This window comes from Pristis pectinata, chromosome 28 (assembly GCF_009764475.1).
Source record: "Pristis pectinata isolate sPriPec2 chromosome 28, sPriPec2.1.pri, whole genome shotgun sequence".
NCBI classification, from domain to species: Eukaryota; Metazoa; Chordata; class Chondrichthyes; order Rhinopristiformes; family Pristidae; genus Pristis; species Pristis pectinata.
Window position 1 is genome coordinate 5,389,479 of NC_067432.1, and position 23,470 is coordinate 5,412,948.

At 41.9% G+C, this 23,470-nt stretch overlaps 2 protein-coding genes across 2 annotated transcripts in view; one reads left to right on the top strand and one right to left on the bottom strand.

The window, feature by feature from the left end:
• The window catches only part of smad3b (SMAD family member 3b), a 90,562-nt gene extending 78,325 nt beyond the window's left edge, over window positions 1–12,237 (top strand). Inside the window, exons 6-9 of the mRNA XM_052040301.1 lie at window positions 5,353–5,565; window positions 7,257–7,394; window positions 8,123–8,267; window positions 12,011–12,237. Coding sequence (XP_051896261.1) covers window positions 5,353–5,565; window positions 7,257–7,394; window positions 8,123–8,267; window positions 12,011–12,134 — 620 coding nt within the window. The 3' untranslated portion in view covers window positions 12,135–12,237. The remainder of the gene's footprint in view (window positions 1–5,352; window positions 5,566–7,256; window positions 7,395–8,122; window positions 8,268–12,010) is intronic.
• An 8,872-nt stretch (window positions 12,238–21,109) lies between these two features.
• aagab (alpha and gamma adaptin binding protein) overlaps window positions 21,110–23,470 on the bottom strand; it is a 42,543-nt gene continuing 40,182 nt past the window's right edge. The window contains exon 11 of the mRNA XM_052040259.1: window positions 21,110–22,014. Within this exon, the coding sequence (XP_051896219.1) occupies window positions 21,937–22,014 (78 nt within the window). The 3' untranslated portion in view covers window positions 21,110–21,936. The remainder of the gene's footprint in view (window positions 22,015–23,470) is intronic.

The window sequence follows — 23,470 nt, forward strand, 5'->3', positions numbered from 1 at the left end:
CCCACCCAATTTTCCCCCATATCTATTAGTTCATTTAGTATCAAGAAATCTATCCATCTCGACCTTGAAGGTACTCACTGATGGAACATGCACAACTTCTTGGATAGGGAATTCCAGGAGTGAAAATGTTTCTGCTGTGCATTGTGGTGAGGCACCCCCAGACACAGGAGCTTGGGAGGTACGGTGCCTGTCAGCTCTTTGGGGCTGAATGCCTGGAGTTTGAAGAACACTCACAGAAGTTCAGAGCCACAGAGGTTGGAAGTCCATTTCCATGTCATCTTAAGACACAAGGTAGCATTCAGTGAGGCTTCCAGTGAAGCAGTGGCAAATGAGTTATCATGCTCTGATCAGCCTGAACCTACCAGTGTAGGTTTGGAGAGAGAATGGGTTTGGGAAACTTATCTCCTCCCCAGGAACAGGATTTCAAATGTTCTGATCTGTAACACAAACTGCCAGAATTGCCATTTTGCGCCTTTGCCGTTCTGCTTGGCTCTGTAAGGCACTCCTGGCCAACTGTCACTCCTTGTAATAAAATCTGTCAAGTTGAACATTTACCACATTTGTGGTTGCAATTTACACTCACAGTAAAGCGGAGGCCTAGTTAACCAGCTGTCAAAGCATTGGCACTTTGCCATTTGGAATTGTGTGCCTCTCCTTTTTAATTCTCCTTCCTTTTTGGACCACCCTGTCTCTGTCCTTTGTGAGCCCTTGCTGTGGAGTTGGGTGGAAGACCATGGGGGAGAGCTTGACTGCTGTTCTGTGCATTACCTTCCTGGCCAGGTAGAAGCCAAGCATCACGGACTGGAGAGACCTGTTCCAAAGCTCACTTGTATCCACGATTTCTTCCAGTACTTGCAAAACCTCCCAGACTCACTGTCTCTGTCACCAAGGAGGACATTGGCCCCAGCGAATGGGATTACCTGGGTTCTCTTCCAAGATGCCCACGTCCCAAAGATGTACTGGTTGGTTCATTAATTGGTCACTGTAAATTGTTCCTAGCGTCCAGCTGAGAGGTAGAATCTGGGGGTTGGAGTTGATAGGAATGAGGGCAGAATAAGAATGGGATTGGTGTAAATGGGTGCTTGCTGATTGTTGTGGATACAGTGGACCAAAGGGCCTATTTTGGTACTGGATGACTCTGTGCCCACATTCCTGATTTGCAAATATGTCACCATTCCTTCATTGTCATTGGGCTAAAGAACTGGAGCTCTTCTTCCCAACTGTACCCTAAAGAACAGTTCAAGAGACTGACTCACCATCTGCCTCTCAAGACCAATAGGGGTGGTTAGCAATGCACATATCTGAGAATAAATGGTTACGTGGTCTTAACAGAGGGAGAGGAATTGCAACTGTCCTTCAGAGGGAAGGTGAGGGGAGAAATGGACTCCCCCCATGTTCCACCTCATCACTTCCTGGAGCTTCTGCTGAGGATGTGCTTGTGTGTGTAATGTGGACTGTCCTGGATTCTCTCGTGCCCAGGGCTAGGTAAGGAATATTCCTTGATTACCCCGAGGACATTCTCTCTTCTCCCCTCTCCCGTCGGGCAGAAGATACAAAGGCCTGAGAGCACGTACCGCCAGACTCAAGGATGGCTTCTATCCCACTGTTATCAGACCTCTTGTGCTAAAATATAAACACTTGATCTCCCAATCTACCTTGTGGTCCTTGCACTTTCCCTGTAACTCCAACACTGTATAACTGGACCATAACACAAGCTCCTGTGGAACCAGCAGGCAATGAACAGCAGCAGGTTGGGAACACAAAATAGACGTTGAATGTAGATCACTGCTAAAACTGAACCCAGTGTAAGTTTAAAAAGGTAAACAGGAAATGTGGCAGGATGCTGATTTAATGAGACCAAGCAGGAACACTGCACCCCCCCCCCTCCCCCCATCAGTGAAAATGTATGTGTGTGTGAGAGAGAGAGAGAGATCTCAGATCTCACACACGGACAACACTCTCCACTACACTGTGATGGACCCCAACTAGAGATTGCGGCACATCTCCAGAACAATATCACCAGACCTACCCTCCCCCCTCACCCCTAAAACTTCCACCTTTCTGTCCTGAAACTGGTGACTCATATCAGAATCAGTTGAGGTTTCTGTTCCTGATTACTGACCCGTGTTGGCAAGTGTCGGCATTGATGTTGGGTGTGTGTGAGTGAATGAGAGCGATGTGCTCTTGTAATGCTGTCCACACTTGAGTGTGTGTGTGTGTGTGTTACCTCCAATTCCAGTCTCCACATGAAAAATAGTCACTTGGGGACAGATGGCATTTGGCTTTGTAGCTGTACCTCCATGAGAGTTGTTCTTGAGAAAGAGACCGACAGAGAGAGGGAGAGAGACTAAGGGAAAGACTATTGTTCTGGAAGTAGGAGCTTTTATTCTAAAATGGGAATCACTCTTCTGCTGAGAGATTGACTTCTCCCACCAAGAACAGCTGTTCAGAGCAGCAAAATGGGTAGCAGCTGTTCAAACTGAATTGTACTCTGTGTTAGTGTGTCTGTGAATGAGAGAGAGAGAGAGCGTGCATGAGAATGTGTGAGAGAAGTCTTCAAATCACGTTGACAATCTGATCATAATTTCCTCGGTGAACTTTCTTTAAAAAAAAATTCCCTTGCCCCTGTGGTCTTTTCCCATTTTGCTGGCACATTGTGAGCAATTTTGGGCTGAGTATCTAAGGAAGGATGCACTGGCCCTGGAGAGGGTCCAGAGGAGGTTCACTAGAATGATCCCAGGAATGCATGAGGTTAATGTATGAGGAGCATTTGACGTCTCTGGGCCTGTACTTGGAGTTCAGAAGGATGAGGGGGGACCTCATTGAAACCTACCGGATACTGAAAGGCCCAGAGAGAGCGGACGTGGAGAGGATGTTTCTGTTAGTAGGAGAGTGTAGGATCTGAGGGCACAGCCTCAGAATAAAGGAATGTCCCTTTAGAGCTGAGATGAGGGGGAATTTCTTCAGCCAGAGGGTGGTGAATCTGTGGCATTCGTTGCCACGGAGGGCAGTGGAGGCCAAGTCATTGGGTGCATTTAAGGCAGAGATCGATAGGTTCTTGATTGGTTAAGGGTTACGGGGAAAATGTGGGAGAATGGAGTTAAAACAAATCAGCCAAAATTGAATGGCAGACCAGACACGATGGGTCAAATGGCCTATGCCTGCAGAGCGCAGGGAGACACTCGGCTATTAGTGGAGGCCACCTGACTGAGACCAACTGACCCTGTCATCGGGAATCAGTGTTGTCCATGTGCGGCACACCTGGTGATGAGTTTGCTCAGCAGAACCATTGGGGAAAAGTAAATCGGGGCTTGAAACTAACTTTTATTGATGCACCACAGAAAGCATCCTATCCGGATGCATCACGGCTTGGTATGGCAACTGCTCTGCCTGTGCCTACAAGGAACTGCAGAGAGTTGTGGTCACAGCTCAGCACATCACGGAAACCAGCCTCCCCTCCATGGACTTTGTCTTGGTAAAGCAGCTAACATAATCAAAGACCCCACCCACCCCGGACATTCTCTCTTCTTCCCCCTCCCATCGGGCAGAAGATAAAAAGCCTAAAAGCACGTACCACATTGCTCAAGGACAGCTTCTACCCTGCTGTTATAAGACTATTGAATGGACCTCCTTGTACGATAAGATGGACTCTTGTCTTCACAATCTACCTCGTCATGGCCTCACACATTACTGTCTGCCTGCACTGCACTTTCTCTGTAACTGTAACACTTTAATTCAGCATTCTGTTATTTCTATTCCCCTGTACTTAATGTACTGATGAGATGAAATGATCTGTATGGATGGCATGCAGAAGAGACTTTTTCCACTAGACCTCGATACATGTGCCAATAATAAAGCAATTGAATTTTCAGTGGCTTGAGTCTTCCACCTGGAGTTGTACTGTGGACGAGCACAGTGATTGCCTCTGCCTGCTGACTTGATTGATCCCAAGTGTTAATCGCCTCTTATTTGATCTTGCCAAGATTATTAAGTAGTATGGGAGAGAACATGGGCTCAGTGATAAAATAGAAATGGAGAGGAGGTGCAGAGGGGCCTTGGAGCACAGATGACCCAAGAGGATAGGGCAATAAAAGGCGAGCAGAGAGTTCGGTTGAGATGAAGAATACAAAAGCAAGGAGATAATGTTGAATGGTATCTTGTGGGCAGTAAAGCTACAAGAACTTTGGAAGTAACACAGTATAGATTCTTTAGGTTGTTATCAGAATTATGGGGTTACTGTTGGCACTGAGGGAGTTACAGTAAAACTCTAATCTGGCACATTTAGAACTTTTTTTACATGATATATGGTATTGTAATACATTTCTCCAGTGAACAGTGAGTTGAGAGGGATCGAGGGAACCAGGGTCACGGTGAGTTGAGAGGACTGCAGAAAAGCAGATGTTGAACCATTGGGATTTCTAAATAGTGAGACAGAGGGTAATCGGAGTTTACTGTATCTTCTTTCAGGTGAGACATTAATCTGGGGTCCCATCAGCTTTCTCAGGTGGACAGAAAAGATCTCATGGCAATATTTTGAAGAAGAGTGGGAGAGTTCTTCCAGTGTCCAACATTTAACCCCTAACCAATCTGACTAAAAGATAATCTTGCCAGTTATTTCATTGCTGCACCTGGGATCTTGCTGTGCTCAAATTGGCCAGTGCAGTTCCCTTAATCCTTTTAAATGGACCTCTATCAATGCAGCTGATGAGGTTGAAGTGAGAAATAGGAGGGTTGCAGGAGGTTGATTGCTGAGCATTTCCAGTGGTCATCGAGAACAGACATGAAAAAAAGTGTAATTGAAGAGGGAACGAGACATTCTTTTATACCATGGGGCCTCTAACATTCGTGGAGACCCAGAAGACGGTAGATGCTGGAATCTGGAACAACAAACAATCTGCTGGAAGAACTCAGCGGGTCGAACAACTCAGCCTGTCCTGGTGCAGGGTTTTGACCCGAAACGTCGACAATTCCTTTCCTCCCACAGATGCTGCTCGACCCGCTGAGTTCTTCCAGTAGATTGTTTGTTCCTCTAACATTAGTGTTTTCTGATGACCAGTGTCCCAGCAGAGTCCAGTAAATATTTTGAAGTGAGAAAGGTTATCATTGGGTTTTAAGGAAAATTTCACGAGATTACCATGTGGAAACAAAGACTAATTTGATGGGTTGAAAAGTCTGGTTCTATGAACGTGGATGGTGAGACTTTGAAATCTCATCCTTTGAGGACAATGGAAATACCTGTGATAGGGTGAGACCAAGTCAAATGGGTTAGATGGTGATTGGACTTTGTGTTATGTGTTAGTAATGGGCAAATTTGCTTCATGGATTTTTATGCTCTGCTTTTTCCTTTTGCAGACCTGCAGCCTGTCACTTACTGTGAGCCAGCCTTCTGGTGTTCAATAGCATACTATGAACTGAACCAGAGAGTGGGGGAGACTTTTCATGCCTCGCAGCCTTCTCTGACCGTGGATGGCTTCACTGATCCATCCAACTCTGAACGCTTCTGCTTGGGGCTGCTCTCGAATGTGAACAGGAATGCAGCAGTGGAGCTGACGAGAAGGCACATTGGTAATGAACTTGTTCATTGTTGTAATTCCCATTCCTGATGGTGGTGTCCTTGCCTGATAAATGCACACTGGGAATGGTTTATTCCAATGCTTTCCTAGCCATTCTCCAGCCCCCAATCTCCGAAACAAACTCATTCCAAACTTCTGATGACTCAGTCCTGACTTGCATAATGTCAATGTCTCATTGGCTGATGAGCCTTCAGCATTAAGATTCTTAAGCTCGAGTCCTTCTTATCACTTTAACCTCCTTCATCCCTGAACATTTCCTTGCCCCCATCCTTGCCTCCCTTGATCATGCCTAGTTTCCACTGCTTTGCCATTGTTAGCCATGCCTTCAGCTGCTGAACCTGTCCATAATCCTCTGATCCTTGAAAACATACTCTGAAAGCAACTCGTTGATCAATGTGTCCTTGCTTCTGAGGCATTACCCCATGAACATTAAATTTGTACCAGTGCTGTTTGGAGACAACCTGGGAGGAAATATTTGTGCTGAACTCCTGGTATGTCGGCAGGGATGAGGAGCAGGGACCTCTTGGTGTGTTCCTTATTTTATAAAGCTACGAGGTAGCAGGAGGTAACTAAAAGATGCTGATGAACATGTTTCTTTCTCATTCGTGGTACATGGGTGTCATTGGCAAGGCCAGCATCTATTGTCCGTCCATAATTGCCCTCAAGCTATATATTTCCCTAAAGGGAATAACGTACCAGGTGGGCTTTCACAATAGTTCAGTAGTTACGTGGTTACAATTACTGATTCCAGATATATTTAATTGAAGAACACTTCTGGTACTGTGGTGGGATTTGAACATGTGTGCCCAACCATTATTTCTGGCCTCTGGGTTGCTGGAACAGCAATAAAGCCATTATGCCACCACTTCATCCCATATGTTCCTACATTGCATAAGCATGTTGAGTATGCTTCCTCACTGAATGTACTCTTACTGGAGCTGACACCATTCATCATTTGAGAGAAGTTTGGATCCTAGGTTCATACCTTTGACATAAATGACCTCAGCCAGTGGGAATGACGGCATTTAATGTATATCATCCTGTTTTATTGGCCTTTCACATTACTGTGTTTCTTATTTTCACATGCCAGTTCTCAAGATTGTGTGCAAATATTCTCACTGGGTTATGGAAACAATTATTAAAACAACAGGTCTGGAAGATTGTCAATGTTTCTGCTAGTTTGTCAGTATCAATCACTCACATAAATGTTATTATAGTCCATATAGCTCACTGTAGGTGAGTTTTGCATTACATGATGTAGTCTGCTGAGCAGACAACTACCAAACTTGGGAGAGAGGATGGGCCCATTTTCATGTGGATATCTTACTCACATCAAAGATCAGTTTTAGGACCCTGGTTTGTTGCACTGAGCTTGCTCCAGTCAGCAATGTTGTGTCTGTTTGTGAGGATATGTTCCCATGAGGTCATGTCAAGATTTTCAGTTTACTTTTACATTTGCAGACAGTGTTTTGTGTTTATCTCATTCACTTCTTTAGTGCCTTCCAAATGTTTCGTTATCAATGTTCTCTGTTGCAAATTCAATTTGTAAATAGTGTGATTATGTTTTAATACCTCAAGGTTCTTTATGGACATTTTTTTTGTATGGAGCAATGTTGTAAAAGTCCTGTGTTTAATCTGGTAGTGAGTTTGACTGGTGACGGCCGTGTATCCTATCCATTCCAGGCAGGGGAGTCAGGCTATACTACATTGGGGGAGAGGTCTTTGCTGAATGCTTGAGTGACAGCGCCATCTTTGTTCAGAGTCCAAACTGCAACCAGCGCTATGGGTGGCACCCTGCAACCGTTTGCAAGATTCCACCAGGTAACTGCAATGGAGTGACTTTGCAGGCTATTCGTATGGGAAGGAAAGCTGGTGGATGGTGGGGATTGGGTGGGAGGAGATTTGGGGGCGGGGGTGGGTGGGTGTGGTTGGCAGTGGGAGGAAGAGCAGTCCTTCCTGTCCAAAACTATTTTCCCACTTGCCCTTCATTGTTTCATGCACAGTATTATCTGAAAATTTCCTTTCAACCTTCTCTGAGGCTTGTTGCACCAGGCAGTAACTGTGGCACCAAGTGTCCCAATAGCATATCTGTTCTTCGAGAAGGATGCTGCAATTTTGGCATACTAGGGAGCCAATCCCTGACAGACAAGGGCTAATAATCATTACGATAATTCAAGGACTGAACACATCTCTTTAATCTGTGGTGAGATTCACTTCATAACACTGTGGCCTTGTGGTTTCTGATGTTTGCCAACAGAATGATTCCAAATCTCGGAAGGAAGATAGGTTGTTTTAATGGTTTAGATATTGAATGGCAGGTTCCTGACCCTTTGTTGCAAGCTGCATTTCAGTGAAGTTTATAACGGGACAAACTTAATCAAGTTTTTTAGATGATTTGAATAGACAAAACCCTTATTAGGGAGCTGGAACTGGGATGGTATTGGGAGAAGGCTGTAGAGGGTGCTTGAGTTTTGTGGCTGGAAAAATGGCAATTTGCAGCAGCTGGTGTGTTTTCTGATGTGCAATGGGTTCGTTCACTTCCTTAACAGGATGCAACCTTAAGATCTTCAATAACCAGGAGTTTGCAGCGCTACTGGCTCAATCAGTGAACCAAGGTTTTGAAGCAGTATACCAGCTGACCCGGATGTGCACGATTCGAATGAGTTTTGTCAAAGGTTGGGGAGCAGAGTATAGGTAAGGCTTTCATTGTTCGATTCCAAACCCGTCTCAGCTGCCAATAATCGATAGCTTAGTACTTGTCACATTGGCACGATATGCTCAGTTAAGGGAGCAGGTGGGATGATCATTCTGCAGAGTTCTGTAACATCCCTCTTCATGGACGCTAGCTCACCGCTCAGATAGTCACCTGAAGCGTGTGTGTTGATTCCATTAATTTATACTTATCCTGCCTCCAGTAGTTGACCCTGCACTTGGGGCTTTTTGTGTGATTAGCAGATGTTTTACAGCTACTGTTGCATTACTGTTCAGTTGTGTTAGTGGCAGCAGCAGACACAGGCAAGGCTTTGTACAGATGGTACCAATTCCACATCAACTTGGATTCATTAGTGTGAACAAACAACAAGCAAGCAAAATTGGTGTTATGTAGAATATGTCCAAAACCACCTAATCAATTCGGGGGCATTAAGTACAGACTAAACCATTGGTGAGCATTCTTAAACTGCCTAGGCTTAATCTCTGGAATTCCCTCCATAACTTTGCCTGCTTCCCTACCTCTCGACTTAAAATATACTTTGTACATTGTTGGAACATGGGGTTTCCACAATGTAACTATGGTACAAACTTAGTCAAAATTGTAAAGTTTTTGGTCTCTTATTCTAATATCTCCTTAAAAGACTTGGTGTTAAATTTTGTTTTGAGCACATTTCTATCAAGGGGCATCTTAAAGGTGCTTTATAAATAGATGTTGTTAAAATAAATTGCCCATAACATTGACCTAATGGAGCAGATGGATGGAAAGCTGTGTGTGTGTGTGTGTGTGTGTGTGTGTGTGTGTAAGGGAGAGAGAGAGAGAAATGGTGGCCTGGCTGCTCAGTTACCTTGTAAGATGTGAAGTTTCTTGCCATTCTTCAAAATTAATTCCAGTCTTTGGAGATAAAGTGGGATGCTTCTGCTAAATTGCACTGTGCAATTCTGAATGGCAATGTCTCCAAATTAGCTTGGTAATTCAAGATATATATTTTCTTTTGCACATTTGTGTTTAGCAGGCAGGAGGGACAGCAGCAGCTCTGATCTGCCTCTGATTAGAAGCTCCACCACCCTCCAGATCCACCAGATGTTTAAAGACTTTACTGGTTCTCCTCACATGCAAGTATCAGCCAAAACTCCAAAGTGTTGGCTCCAGTCCAGCTAGATAATCACATCCAGATGCTAAACGCACGCAGAAACACACATACAGACGGGGGAAAAAAAATCATTGCTGCCCTCAAGCCTCTCGTGAACAATTTAAGTTGGGGCTGAGAAGGTGGGAGGGGATTGTGATAGTCAGGAAGAAGAAAGGATCATTAATTATCAAGAAGTAGATAAATATTCCACAGCGGGTGGTGTGTTGGTCCTGTGACAACCTTGGGCACTTACTGAAAAGATAGGTGACCCAGTTCTGTTGTGCCGTTCTTTCCAACGAAGCTCTTGACTCTTGGAAGCATTCTCATTCCTGCGGCAGCAGGCTGTGAGTTCAAGTCCCACTCCAGCACACCATAATCAAGGCTGACGGCAGTGCAGCGATGAAAGGGTGCTGCACGGACTAGGGTCCAGTCTTTAGCTGAGACATGACATCCGAGAGCGTTAATGGCACCTCAGTTCAAAGGAGTCTGTTGTACTATTTTTAAGAGGAGGGGAGTTATCCCCAATGACTTGCCCAATATTTAATCCATCTAGCAACATTTCTAAAATGGATCAACTGGTCATTATTCCCATGCTGCTTATGCAAGCTGCTAGTTTCCTATATTGTACATCATTGGCTGCAGAGATGTGGAACAGCCTGAAGGTGCTACAGAAATGCAAGTTTTTCTTTGTCAGGCCAAATGTTTCATTTCTGTAGGAAATGTTGGGAAAACTCAGACAGGGCCTGACTAAGTGTGTCTACCCTGAAACATTGTCTGTTTCTCTTTCCAGAGATGCTACCTGACCCGAGTGCTTACAGCATTTTCTTTTAAGATTTCCAGCACCTGCATCTTTTTGAGTTTCATTTTTGTTGCTTGAGTTCTTTGCTTCCTCAAAGTACAAATCAATCTCACCAGGGAGACAACTGTTTAAAATCTAACACTAACACTGTGTGTATGTGTGAGCCTCCATTTCCCCATCCTCTAAAACTCCTCACTGAATCTCTCCATCACTTCCTTTGAAAGACTTTTCATGACCTGTTTTTTTTGGCTGAGAAATATAAAAAAAACTGTACAGCACTGTCTAACTTGCTGAGAACCCCATGTTCCAACAAATGCATAACATTAGTCTGTAGAAATGCCTCATTTTGTGAAGAAACCAAGTTCCTTAAAAACTATTCATTCGTGGGATGTAGCACTTATTGTGCAGTTCTATATATCTCTGATCTGAAGAGACTTAAGTGTCAGTCAGGTTGGTGGCCCCAACTCCACAATAATCCAAGATTGTGACCTTGTTTAACAGCTCCCTTTTGTCTTGATGTCACGTTCACTTGTATTGCTGGCTCTCAGTTTGCAGTTGATGTGGTTTAAAGGAACCCAGTCTGCTGTTGAATGGGGTCATGGCTGCCCTACCATTTAATTGTTTGCCTTTTTCCTTCCATAATCCTTAATACCTTTTATAATTATCAAAAATCTTAACAACTTCAGATTTAAAATTCACATTTGTCCCAGCATCAACATCCACCATCTGTCTGTGTAGCAATGCTTCCTGACTTTAGTCCAGAAAGGCCTGACTTTAGATCTTAGTCAATGCTTCTTAGTCCTAAATTTTCTAACCCGTTTCTTCCCCATTATGCTACCCCTCATTTTGAAAACAACTCAAATTGCCCCTAATCTTTCAAGTTTCAGGGAATACAACTGTAGCTTGTGAAATCTGTTAAGAGTCCGAATATCCATGGACACTGCACTTTCTATTAAGCCAAAGTATCCTAACTTCAATCCTCAGTTGTTGTTATTATGCATATTTAAAATGAGGATCTGTTCTGCAATATAATGAAAATCTGAGCCAAACACAACCCTGTCATAGAGCAATACAGGCCCTTCGGCCCAACCAGTCCATGCTGACCACGGTGCCCACCCAGCTAGTCCCAATTTCTTGCATTCGGCCCATATTCCCTCCAAGCCCCGCCCCTCCATGTACCTATCCAAGTGCTTCTTAAATGATACCATTGTACCTGTCTCACCCACTTCCTCTGGCAGCTCGTTCCACATACTCACCACCCTCTGCATGAAAAAGTTTTCCCCTTGGGTCCCCTTTAAATCTTTCGTCTCTTACCCTGAACCTATGCCCCCTAAATTTTGGACTCCCCTACCCTGGGGAAAAGACTGTTACCATCCACCTTATCTATGCCTCTCATAATTTTAAACACTTCTATAAGGTCACCTCTCATTCTCCTACGTTCCAAGGAACAAAGAACTCCACCAAAGCCAAATGGAAACTGATACATGCCCGAGGAACTACAGTTTTTTTTTTGATGTCTGATCCTGACATATTTGGGTCTGGTCCAGGAGTCAGGACCTAGTTCAGAACAAGTTTTACTATTATATGTTTAAGTGACTACTCATTGAATGAAGTGGTCTATAAATGAATATGGCCCTTATGAGGAATGATGCCTGGTGTGTCATGGATATAAACTGCAATCAATGGTGGCAGCTGACTGCATTGTTTCTGGTTGGAAAATTGTGGGAGGGGTGGAAATAGAGCCCAGGTAAAAGTTCTCCTGTACACATTTTGATGACCTACCTTTGTTTCTGTAGACGCCAGACAGTGACCAGTACCCCCTGCTGGATTGAGCTTCATCTGAATGGACCTCTACAGTGGCTGGACAAAGTCCTAACCCAAATGGGATCACCGACCATTCGCTGTTCGAGCATGTCATAGAAGATTGGCTTCATCTCAGGGAAGACAGCTGCCAAATTTTATGGGCCTGGCTGTAGCAGATAATTTATAGAAAAAATAAAACAACAAAAGTTGCTGCATGGTACCCACCACTGGTGGTCTCTTCTGTAGCAATATCAGGTACCATCTTTGCCACTTCCCCACCATAACTGTAAGCACTTTCTGTGGCATTGCTGTTGGGAAATATTTGCAAGGGCAAATGCAAAAAGGACAACATCCATTTTCAATCTCATTTTCTAATGGAGGGAAAGGAACTCTCATTATTTCCTGCAATCAGCTGGCAAATTATTCTTCCAAGTACAAGTCTGGCCATTTTATATTATTTGACTTTTCCATGTCCTATTTCCAAGCAACTACTGTTCATTCAAGTTGAACAGACAAATTGATCTTGCTCACCGGTTGCTTTCTTCTAGCGGCCTCGTGAAATTTTTGATGGTCGAGCCAAGGATGGCTATGGCCATGGTAACTCAAACAAGTTTGTTTCACTTGAGTGGGAAGCTGTAAAGCCCTTCCACCATTCACCACCTTGCAATATGTGATGGTTGTGAACTCTCAATAGTCCTTCAGCCACATCCCTATAATCACATCGTGAGATGTTGGAGGATGAGGGGGTGAAGATAGTCTTTCCAGGACATGTTCTCAGTGTGCAGGGAGTTGTGATTTCTTTTGCCAATAACGTAATAATATTTCTCCCCCCCAATATTTTGTTTCTATTAGTATAATGGAAGGTCGACTTGCACGCTAACCTCCCACTTTTTAAACTCTCCTTTGTAGTCAGAGTTGAAACAGATTACGAGCACTTGTTATTGTAGCTAGGAGCTGTTCTTCTTGAACAATCTGATCTATGTTGAGAACGCTAAGAAATACCATTGTACTTTTTTCTAGATAAAGGCGCTATATGAATCATAGAAGTGTGAATGTGGCTAATAAGAGTGTAGTTAAGCCCATTTTTTAAATTATGCCCTCCTTTGCCCTGGGGCTTGTGATGCCCTTACTACACTCTACAATTCCCACATCTTGGGCAAGGTACTGAAAGCAGCTGGTATCTGTGGAACTGTACCCTCGCAACAGCCATTGTATAAGGGAGCATCTATTTACCCTAGTTTCTTAACTTGCTGCCTTTACAGTAATAGTTTTTGTTAGTTTTGTTTTTTGTGAAGGGGTCCAATTCAAATTTCCAACACAAGCTATGTTTCTATTGCTGGACACACTGAGACTTCGGCTGAACTGTAACAATTCAAAGTAGTAAAGTATTTCTCTTGGTTTTACCCCAAATGGACACATAATGTTATCAGTGCCGTGGTGTTTTTGTTGATAACAGACCAATTTCATGGAACTAAAACGGAGACACAAGACTGCAGATGCTGGAAATCTGGAGCAAAACACAAAGGCAAAAAACTTGGGTGGTCAGGCAGCATCTATGGAGGGAAATGGACAGTCAATGTTTTGGGTCGAGACCCTTCAGGATTGGAAAGAAAGGGAGGAGATAACCAGTATAAAAAGGTTGGGGGGGGGGGAAGGGGTAGAGCAAGAGGTGGCAGGTGATGGGTGGATCCTCTTTTTATCCTCAGTCCTGATGAAGGATCTCGAGCCAAAATGTTGACTGTCCATTTCCCTCCAATGGATGCTGCCTGACCCACTGACTTCCTCCAGTGCCTTTGTTTGTTGTTCACAGAAGTAAAAATTGCTGCACTTGAACTGAAAAATTGGTTCAGGAGAGCATGACTTGATATTACACTGAGAAGTAAGTGCATTAGGAGTTTTCTTCAATTGCCATCACATGACTGGAAAATTTTAGATCTTATTTGAATGTTCCCAGAGTATTAATAAGACAGGGCAAATATCCTACATCAGAACTAGATTTAGGAAATGTCTTTTCCCTTTCAGGGAAGTTTGCTATTTTGTAATGGGTGTGCTAGTCATAATACAATTTGAAACCGACACATGTTCAAAATTATAACAGCCAATCTCCATTTTCTAACTGCCTCTGCTGTTAACTGTTGCATCCAGAATTACCAGAAGGTAATCATAATTTAACAAGAGCTGAAATAGTTAATTAGAACTGCTTCAAGCATCAATGTAGCCTGGAATCAGCAGAGCTTTGTAAATCACTTAAGTACGAGGTAAGCACTTATTGAAAGGTTTAAACTAGTCGGCACATTTAATGCATGTATCAGTGAGGTTGTTTATAATGTAATGAGAAAAAGTGAGTGCCATTCAGTCAATTTAGATATGTGACTGACCAGATGAACATTTCCAGTGTTTCTCCTTTGTGTTCTGAATCCTTTCACCTAACTGCAATTATACTGTTATATTTGTGCATCAATAATTAATTAAACAGAAATAAGGGACAGGCATGGAGGATTTCACTGGCAAGATTTAAATAAAACTGTCAAAAGTTATATTGAGGGGATTCGAGCTTGGGTCTCAAGTCCAAATAGAGGGAAGAAGGGATGACAGCTTTGAGATCTTGGGAAAGAATAGGTTACAGTTAATGTTGAATATTAATTTCAATACAGCCATTGTGCACAGAATACTTAGGCTCTTAGTTAACTAAGCCTATGTCCAATTGCTATAGATACCTCTTTATAAACTATTAACATTTATTGTCTTTAATGTATAGAAACCTCACTTTCACATCTACACTAGGACACCAAGGGAATGTCAAGGGGAAAATGACCAGAGGTGGAAATATTTGGCAACGTTAGATAAGTTTTCTTCCTCAGACCTCCAGTATAGAACCAAGTGTCACTTTGTGTGTAAAATACATGAGCATATGGGAAAGATTTTATTATCACAACCACGTTTTGTGTGTTGTGTAGGGATCAGTGAATGCCAATCCACGTGGGAAATGCTAATGATATTTGCCTAACTTCAGCCCTGAGGATGAAGTTAGTTGGTTGATCTAACAGTTTGTCTCAGACCACATACCTGTCATTTTCCACTCCCCCCCCCACCCCCCTTTACTCCACCCACTTTAGAATTCTCTTTCAACTCTTCCTTTATTTCCTTTGTCTGCATGGTGTTCATCTTTGCCTTTTGTGATGTGCTCAAATGCTTTTGAGTATTATAGTGTATATTTGCATATAAATTTACCTCTATATTAAAAGGGAGGGTGCCCTATTGTATTGAATAGGGATAGGGACATCTTCACACACATCTATTTTCAAGAGTCCTCAGTGCTGATTATTTCTTAGCCAACAGATCTGTGCATCATCCCCTCAATCAGTTGTTGTACCACAGTGGAAACATGTGAAATGTTCCCCCTGCTCTAGGCTGCTGTTTTAACTGCATTAATCTTAAAATTTGCAGTTACTGTTTTTTTTTCCTTCTTGACTGGAAAGTATAGGGGGAGGGTATTTTATACAATGTATGCTAATTTCAAATCAATGTCAAGCCACAGGGTTACAAAATATCATCAGGTTACCTGCCTGGAAGATTTTGACAAATTAAGTGTAATAATCTTAATTACCAGCAGAGCTAAGACAAGCCCCTATTGTACTTATCATAGTGCTGCTGTGAGCAAATGCCACAAAGAGATGCTACCTTTTGGATGAGATGTTAAACTAAGGCTGTTGAGATCAAGTTGCCTAGCCAATGTTCCTCACAAACCACCAAAAGCAGAGTGACTGGTCGCTGCCATATTAACTGCTTGAGGAATTCTATATTTAGTAAATGACCAGACTTGTAGAACACAGTTAAGTTTGAGATATAGAAGCCTGTGTAAAACATACAGGCTGAACAGATATTGCCTTTCATTTGAGAATTCATCTGAAAACAGTGCTGCTGTTTTGCTCAGTGGCAATGCATTAGACTTGAGATAGTAAAGCAAGCCTTTGAGGAACACCAATTCCTGATCATCTGACATGAGAAGTATAGGGTTCTCTCTTAAGCAGGTAAGTGTTGAGGCTGATCGGAGGGCTGGGGCTAGACTGTGCTAGATACATGGGGGTGCCTTTGAGGAGCTCTCCCAACCATTTTTCTTGCCACCTTAGAGAACAAACAGCTGGCCTCAATTCCACACCTCCCCATACATGCGCTCAATCCGTGTCACAGACATTTCCATGTGGTTTCCTCTGGCAGCTGGTAACACTTATGTTTCTGGAGGAAAACTGAAAGCATGATTAAATTAGATGGAAGATTGTAATAACTGACCTTTGTGTATATTTTTAAAATTACACTCCTTCACAGCAATCATACTTTATTTTAAATTTACATACAGGAACAACATTAGAATGGTCTACTCAGGATTTTCTAGGATTAGTGTCAGAGCTGTTGCCTACAAACTGGATAGTGTTTTGGAAAGCACATTATGCAAGATGACATGACTTGTTCCTTGATTAGCTAAATGGTATACTTCACCAATTTTATTTTTAGCTCTCGATTGTTCAAAAATCTTAAACAAATCCGTACTGCAAATTTGCAATGTATGTCATCTATATAGCTGCAGTTATGACTGTTGCACTACATTCCTATCATGCAATAGGACTTAAAGATGGATAATGGGCCAAATGAGACTAGTTTGGATAGGTATCTTGGTTAGCATGGATGAGTTGGGCTGAAGAGCCTGTTTCTGTGCTGTATTACTCTAAGACTTAAAAAAATCTAGACACCGTGGCATGATGTTGCATTGTTCAGAGTAAATTGTTATATGCCTGCCTTACTGAGGCCCATGTTTTCATTTATATACACAATACTTATTTTGCTTACCTGAAGCCAGGTTGTCAGGAGCAGAGCTCAAGCCCAGTGAGCACTGGTGAACATCCCACGGCTTGTAGTCATACCTATTCTAACTTTCATCTCACTGATGTACAACTAACTGGAATCATTTATATTAATATTCATTTATAGTATGTGGAAGGCACTAGGAAAGCTCACATTTACTGTCCACCCCTAATTACACCAAACTGCATTGTTTTTTGGGTCATTTGAGAAGGTCGTTAACAGCCAAATATAATGGGAGGGCAAGGGCAGCAGATTTCCTATCTTGAATGACATTAGAGAACCAGATGGGGAAGAATTGCAGCTACCATTGGTACAGAATCACCTAAGATGAACATTTCCTAACAGATCCATACATCACTTGTCAGTTAGTGTCACTGTTACAATTTCCTTGGAAGGTTATTATTTCCAATTCTTAAGATTTCAACTTATCTTTTCTGGTAATTTTTGCAGTATTAGTTTCAATATGGTTTGATAAATAGAGCACCATGGTTAGTGATCAGGGCAGATCTTCCATTCATTTGCCCTGGATCAAGCAGTTTCTTCCATTTACACTCCAGACTGTAATCTTCCACTGGGAGGTGGGTCCCAGCATTGGTGAGACACAGGGTATCCAGTCCTCTCCCAATGCAAGTGGCAAGAATGGCATTGAAGCTCTGTCCTTTCACTGTCACACCTGCTGGTTAAATTGAATGTCTGACCTGCTGGTTAAATTGTGAATGTCAGTCATTAACAAACATTCAATCACTCAGCATGTCAAAAACTAAAACAAGTATTTTTTTAAAACAGTAAAACACAGACACACTTTAAACCAAAGACTTTTTTTGATTTAGTTGACTTTCATCTGGCAGCTGATTTCGCCTGTTTTAATGAATTCACTTTGTCTCCTTGTGGAATATAACAGGACAGCACAACTTTCCCAGCTCTCAGGCCACTGATTTCCAAGCCAGGCCAAACAAAGTTTGCGTGGAATGTTGTGCCACACCCAATGCTCAGGAATTGCCCTGTTATGGGTACATACAGGCAGATCAGCCCTGTTATTTGATTCTAATGTTCCATTTTGCCTTTGGTTTGTTGTGGTTCTGCTGTGCTAACAAGACGGAGGTGAATGCTCAGGTTGATGCAACAAGTGTATGAACAAGCAATCATGACCACTATGTATATTCAGTTACCACCTAGCCAGTCCCTGGTGGTGCTGTGCACAGGATCAGCTGGTAGTTTCACTTTGCATACACAGGCAGGAGTTGCGCAACCATGCAAAGATTTCTTTTTTAAAGAAATCTGTAGTGAAATGATATGGTAGCTGTTTTATAAATTAAATTTTAAATTAAATTAAATTTTATTTACAGCATGGTAACAGGCCCTTTCGGCCCAACGAGTCTATGCCGCCTATTTTAAACCCCAAATTAACCTACCCGTACGTCTGTAGAATGTGGGAGGAAACCGGAGCACCTGGAGGAAACCCAGGCAGACACAGGAGAATGTACAAACTCCTTACAGACAGCGATGGGAATCGAACCCCGATCGCTGGCGCTGTAATAGCATCGCGCTAACCACTACGCTACCGTGCCACCCCAATCAGGAATAAGAAAATATCCCTAGCAGAATTAGTCCAGACTGCAATTAAAATGAATATTGCATTTTGAAATTTTAACAGCTATAGATCTTTAGCTCAAGCAAGAGACAAGCATTCAGCAATACTTTTGTACACTGCAGATTCCCTAGATAACTGGGGCAGGTTATCTAGCCCCAGTCCAGCTGCTCAACCATGCACCCTCCAAAAGGCTGAGTTACTAAATTAGCTGTGCCATACACCAAGGCATACATCATTAGAAGTGTTGTCTTGCCAGAGGGCAGATATAAAGATATGCTGCCATTCCTGATCTGAGTCAAGAAGCAAAGTAGAGAGACTGGGATGAGCATTCCCCCTCTCAAACATGTCATAACATCAGAAAATGATCTCTCCCAAGGTTCATGGAAGGCAATTTAACTACATGTGCTTTATTAGTTCAGAAGTATTAATAAAAGGGAATAATTCTGTGCCAATAGATTAAAGCAGAGCTTTGAAGTTTTTGTAGTTATCAGTGTTTAAACAGGCAAGTCCAACTGCAGTAGGTCTACTTTTTAAGCTTGTCAGAATAATGGCAACCTTCCCAAGCGTGCAGTGCATCATGGCATTAAGTACCTCTCCACAGCAGCATCTGTGATGCTTACAACAGTGGAATAGTCAAAATAAAGCTGTCCCCTTGTTATGTTTATTCCCCCCCCACCCCCCAATTTAATGAAATGTAATAGTTCTGAAAAGATACTTTCACTAATGATTGGCCTGTAAGACTAAAGCCAACTGAATACCTGTCTACAGTATTGCTTGCTGCTTACTGGGACATGGATGCCATTTAGATTGACTACCCTGTAGCCTGCATCAACATTTTACCAAGTTCTGTAGAGGTACTTGGTCTCTCTCTCTCTCTCTCTCTCGGTCTCGGTCTCTCGGTCTGTCTCTCTCTCGGTCTGTCTCTCTCTCGGTCTGTCTCTCTCTCGGTCTCTCTCTCTCTCTCTCTCTCTTCCCCCCCTCTCGGTCTCTCTCTCTGTCTCCCTCTCGGTCTCTCTCTCTCTCTCTCTCTCTCTCTCTCGGTCTCTCTCTCTCTCTCTCTCTCTCGGTCTCTCTCTCTCTCTCTCTCTCTCGGTCTCTCTCTCTCTCTCTCTCTCTCTCTCTCTCTCTCTCTCTCTCTCTCTCTCTCTCTCTCTCTCGGTCTCTCTCTCTCTCTCTCTCGGTCTCTCTGTCTCTCTCTCGGTCTCTCTCTCTAAGGAGCATTAAGCTATTTAGTTCCAGCAGAAAATGCTGTATAACTAACATTTTAATTAAAAAAAGGTGCTTTCTTGTACTTTAGTGTTTTTTTCTACTTTGAAGTGTTTGGAAATGGCCAAAAGTTCTTCATTTATGTAAATGTTTCAAATGTTATTAAAGTTCATTTTATCACACCAATGGTAATTGTTTCTTTCCTACATTGACAAGTTACTGTGATCACTGTCTTCTACAGGTGAAGAACACCTACATATTTCTTACTCTGAGGTTCATCATGAAGCATACACTTAGTGAGTTATTCTTCTAGGAATCTCAGCAGTACTCCCTACAAGATGCCTTACAGAAGCAACCCCTCTTCACATGCAAGTTTTAACAGTGAAAGCTGAGCCCACATGACTGAGGCGAGGTCTTTCATTTTTCACGTCAAGGCAGTCACAGCCTTACTAGATTGTGCTCAGAAGCAGGAGTTTGGTTACGTTGTCTCTTACTCTTCACCACAACCAAATGACAGAGTGTATTTAGCTCATAATCAATTTAGAAGTTTCCTAGTCTATTTCGTTACTTGCTTCCCCACGTCTCAGAGTCTGGAGGAGTTTATCCAATTTTCTGCATTATTCTTTACAACATTCTCCATCAAGAATACCATTATTAGGAACTGCCACATGTAACCACCCATGATGCACAGACAGCACTTCGGGGACCATACTTTTTGTTTTAAAAAAATTGTATTGCAGGATTATAATCCAGTGCCTTCAGTAAACAAAGGAAAAGGCCCATTCATTTTTTGTTACAGAAATTGCAAATGTGGTATTAAATATAGGGCAGTATTTGTAATATGATTCTGTTCCACCCACCACCTTAAATGAAGGAAAATTAAATGAGCAACAGTAAAATTTTTGCATTCATCATCTACCTACCATCTGAAGCATCCCTCAATCCTCTTTCTGTCCAGAAACACATTTAGGCATTTACATCTTCAAGCATGGTTTATGTAAAATTTGAGTTAATCTCCTTTAAAATGGTACATAAAGCCACACTATTGAGACAAAATCTTCCATTTGTGGAAGGTTACCACATTACTCAAGGATCTCAAAGTGCTTGAGATATTGAATTACTTTGCTTGTGGGCTACGTAGGTTAAAGAATAACAAAGGGTTAGGGTACATATGGCTGGAAGGGGTTATATGGGGAGGGATGAGGCATGATTCTGCAGAAATTTCAGAAGAGAGAGTAGAGTTTTAAACAAGTCATTGAACTGTGGTCTATGTAGGTCACCTAGACTATTGATTAATAGAACAGCAAGCAGCTGAGGCAATTTGCATCAGAATTTGAGCCTCACAATGTTCACTACTTGATATTTGCAAACAAGGAGTGATGATTCAATTTTCTCCTTATCCAAGGTGCATGTTGAAAAATATTCTCAAACAGGATCACATGCACAGTTTATTTAATTCCTGTATCAGACAATAAAGTGTAGAATTTTTGATCAGTTGACATTCTATTTAAATGCTTATTTAATTCTAATAGAACATTAATTTGTATGTCATTTGGGTTGATGAATTATTTTTTTCATCATGGTGAGAGTTGTGAGCTCTGAGGAATGGAATATCTCCCCAGTCTGGATAGCTGGCATCAGCAATAAGCATTCCTACATCATCAGTAGCACGGTTTATAGGCAAGACTCCCAAATAAACACGGTAGCAGCAAACCCAAGCACACTTTGTACTTTAACAAGACATTATCCTCATTTCAAACACGATTCTGTCACTTCTAATGAAAACTGACAGTTTACCACACAGTTAGGGGAAGGTCTGTACTGTGATTATTTACCCAGTGGGAACTGAATTAGAAGAGCCAAGTTGATGTGCCACAGTACTTTTGTGGACAGAAGAAACACTCTCCATGCTATCTATTTGGAGTACAATTTGATATAACTAATGTCTAGAATATTAAAAGAATGTGTGACTTAGAAAGGAGTGGGTGGGGGGTAGACAATGCTTCTTCCCACAGGACTACTTCAGTCAGATGTTTAGTCTAATAAATATGGCCGAGATAGAGGGGAAAGCCTAAAGGAAGATCAGTATCTTATCATACACAATTCCAAACATTCACTTGAGTCACAGTGTTGGCACTGAAGTTGTATGAAAAGTCTTGGCCCAGCAACACTGTGAATGAAATGTCTAATGAGAAGCTCAAGCAGCACCTTGGCCGACACATCAATCTCTGTCATCTGGAAAGCCACAAAATGGTCCAGCTCTTAATTATTCTCTTCATCAGACAGCTCCTCAATCTCTTCTCTGTCTCCACCAATGGCCATCCAAAAAGCTTTAGCAACCTGCCAAATAAAATAGGACTGGATTTGTGAATAGTAAACAAATCCCTTCTGTAATCTGCAAACATCTGCTCATCTTCACCATAAACAGGATGAGCACAAGACAACGTTTTCAAGGAAGCAGTGAAAAAGAGCAATTACATGTAAATGAGAAAAAAAATTGCACAATGTACTTTGAAGCAAATCTATTTCAGTGTTAGCATCAGTTAGTATATTTTTGGCAAGTCTGGCTAAACAGTTCACCCGTTCCGCAGCAAATGATCTTCAGTAAAATCAATATTGCCAGCTTGTTGTGGTGGGTCTCCATGATAACATTGCTACTTTCAATTACAATATTTATTTCACACTTTTTGCACATGGACATCCAAATCTTTGAAGGGCGGAGACAAGGAAAGCAAGGCAAGAAATGGGATTAAAAAAGGTGTTAACTAATCTACGTCAGAGACAAAATAAAAGACATCTTCAAATGTTGGAAGTCAGGTACAAAAGCAAAGGTCATACTGAAATAACAAGTTCATTACTCTTTGAACTGTATTGTGTTAAGATAAAGTTACCAAAAGATTACCCAATGCTTTTTTAATAGAACAACTATGCCTTTCCAAATTTCATATGTGTGGTTTGGATTTACGTCATTCTAAAATTATTCACAGTAAACACTTATCCAAATATAGTGTTGGCTGACAAAGGCTACTCAGCTTATTTAAATTAATAAAGCTAGAATGATCTCAAACATCCCACTATTCCATCTGGGAAACAATTCAATATACTAATCACTACGCCTGTAAGAAATCTCAAAGAGTTCTAAATTTGCCCTTTATTTCAATGCATGCAGCTTTTTTTTTGCTCCCATGTTGCTTTTGCTTAATTTTAGATTTACTTTTTGCATTCTTCCCTAATACCTTGTTTCCCTCTATATCTGTCAGTTATCTCCTTCAGGTAGCAAAGGCCATGTTTCTCCAGTTAAAAAAACTTAAGGGCTTTAAGCAAGGGATCAACCTCTGGCTGTCCTCCACACTGGTTCCACCACTGGAATGTTGTTATCTCCATAACTTAGGTATCAGAACTAGGTGTAACAATCAACATGCAGTTTGATAGTGCACTGTATAATTTAATCATGCCTAACTAATATTCCACTGAATAATTAATTCTTAAGCAATTATTAAGAACTGAAGATAACACCTGCAACGTACATGGTAAATTTTAGTGTCTCTACCTATAATATTATAATATTCCAGCCACCAGAACTAATGCCAACAAACTCCATAAGGTCAAAACAAGATTATGTAATTAATGTTTATGGGAATCAGGAGAGAAGCCAGAGTTGTGGTGCAGGATTTTAATGACCCTTGTGAAGGTGGGGCAGGCTCTAGTAGCTATACAATAACCTCCTTCTTCTATTTGCCATCATTTTACATTCCTCACTGAATGAAATATCATTGACTTTATTGACGATTGCTCA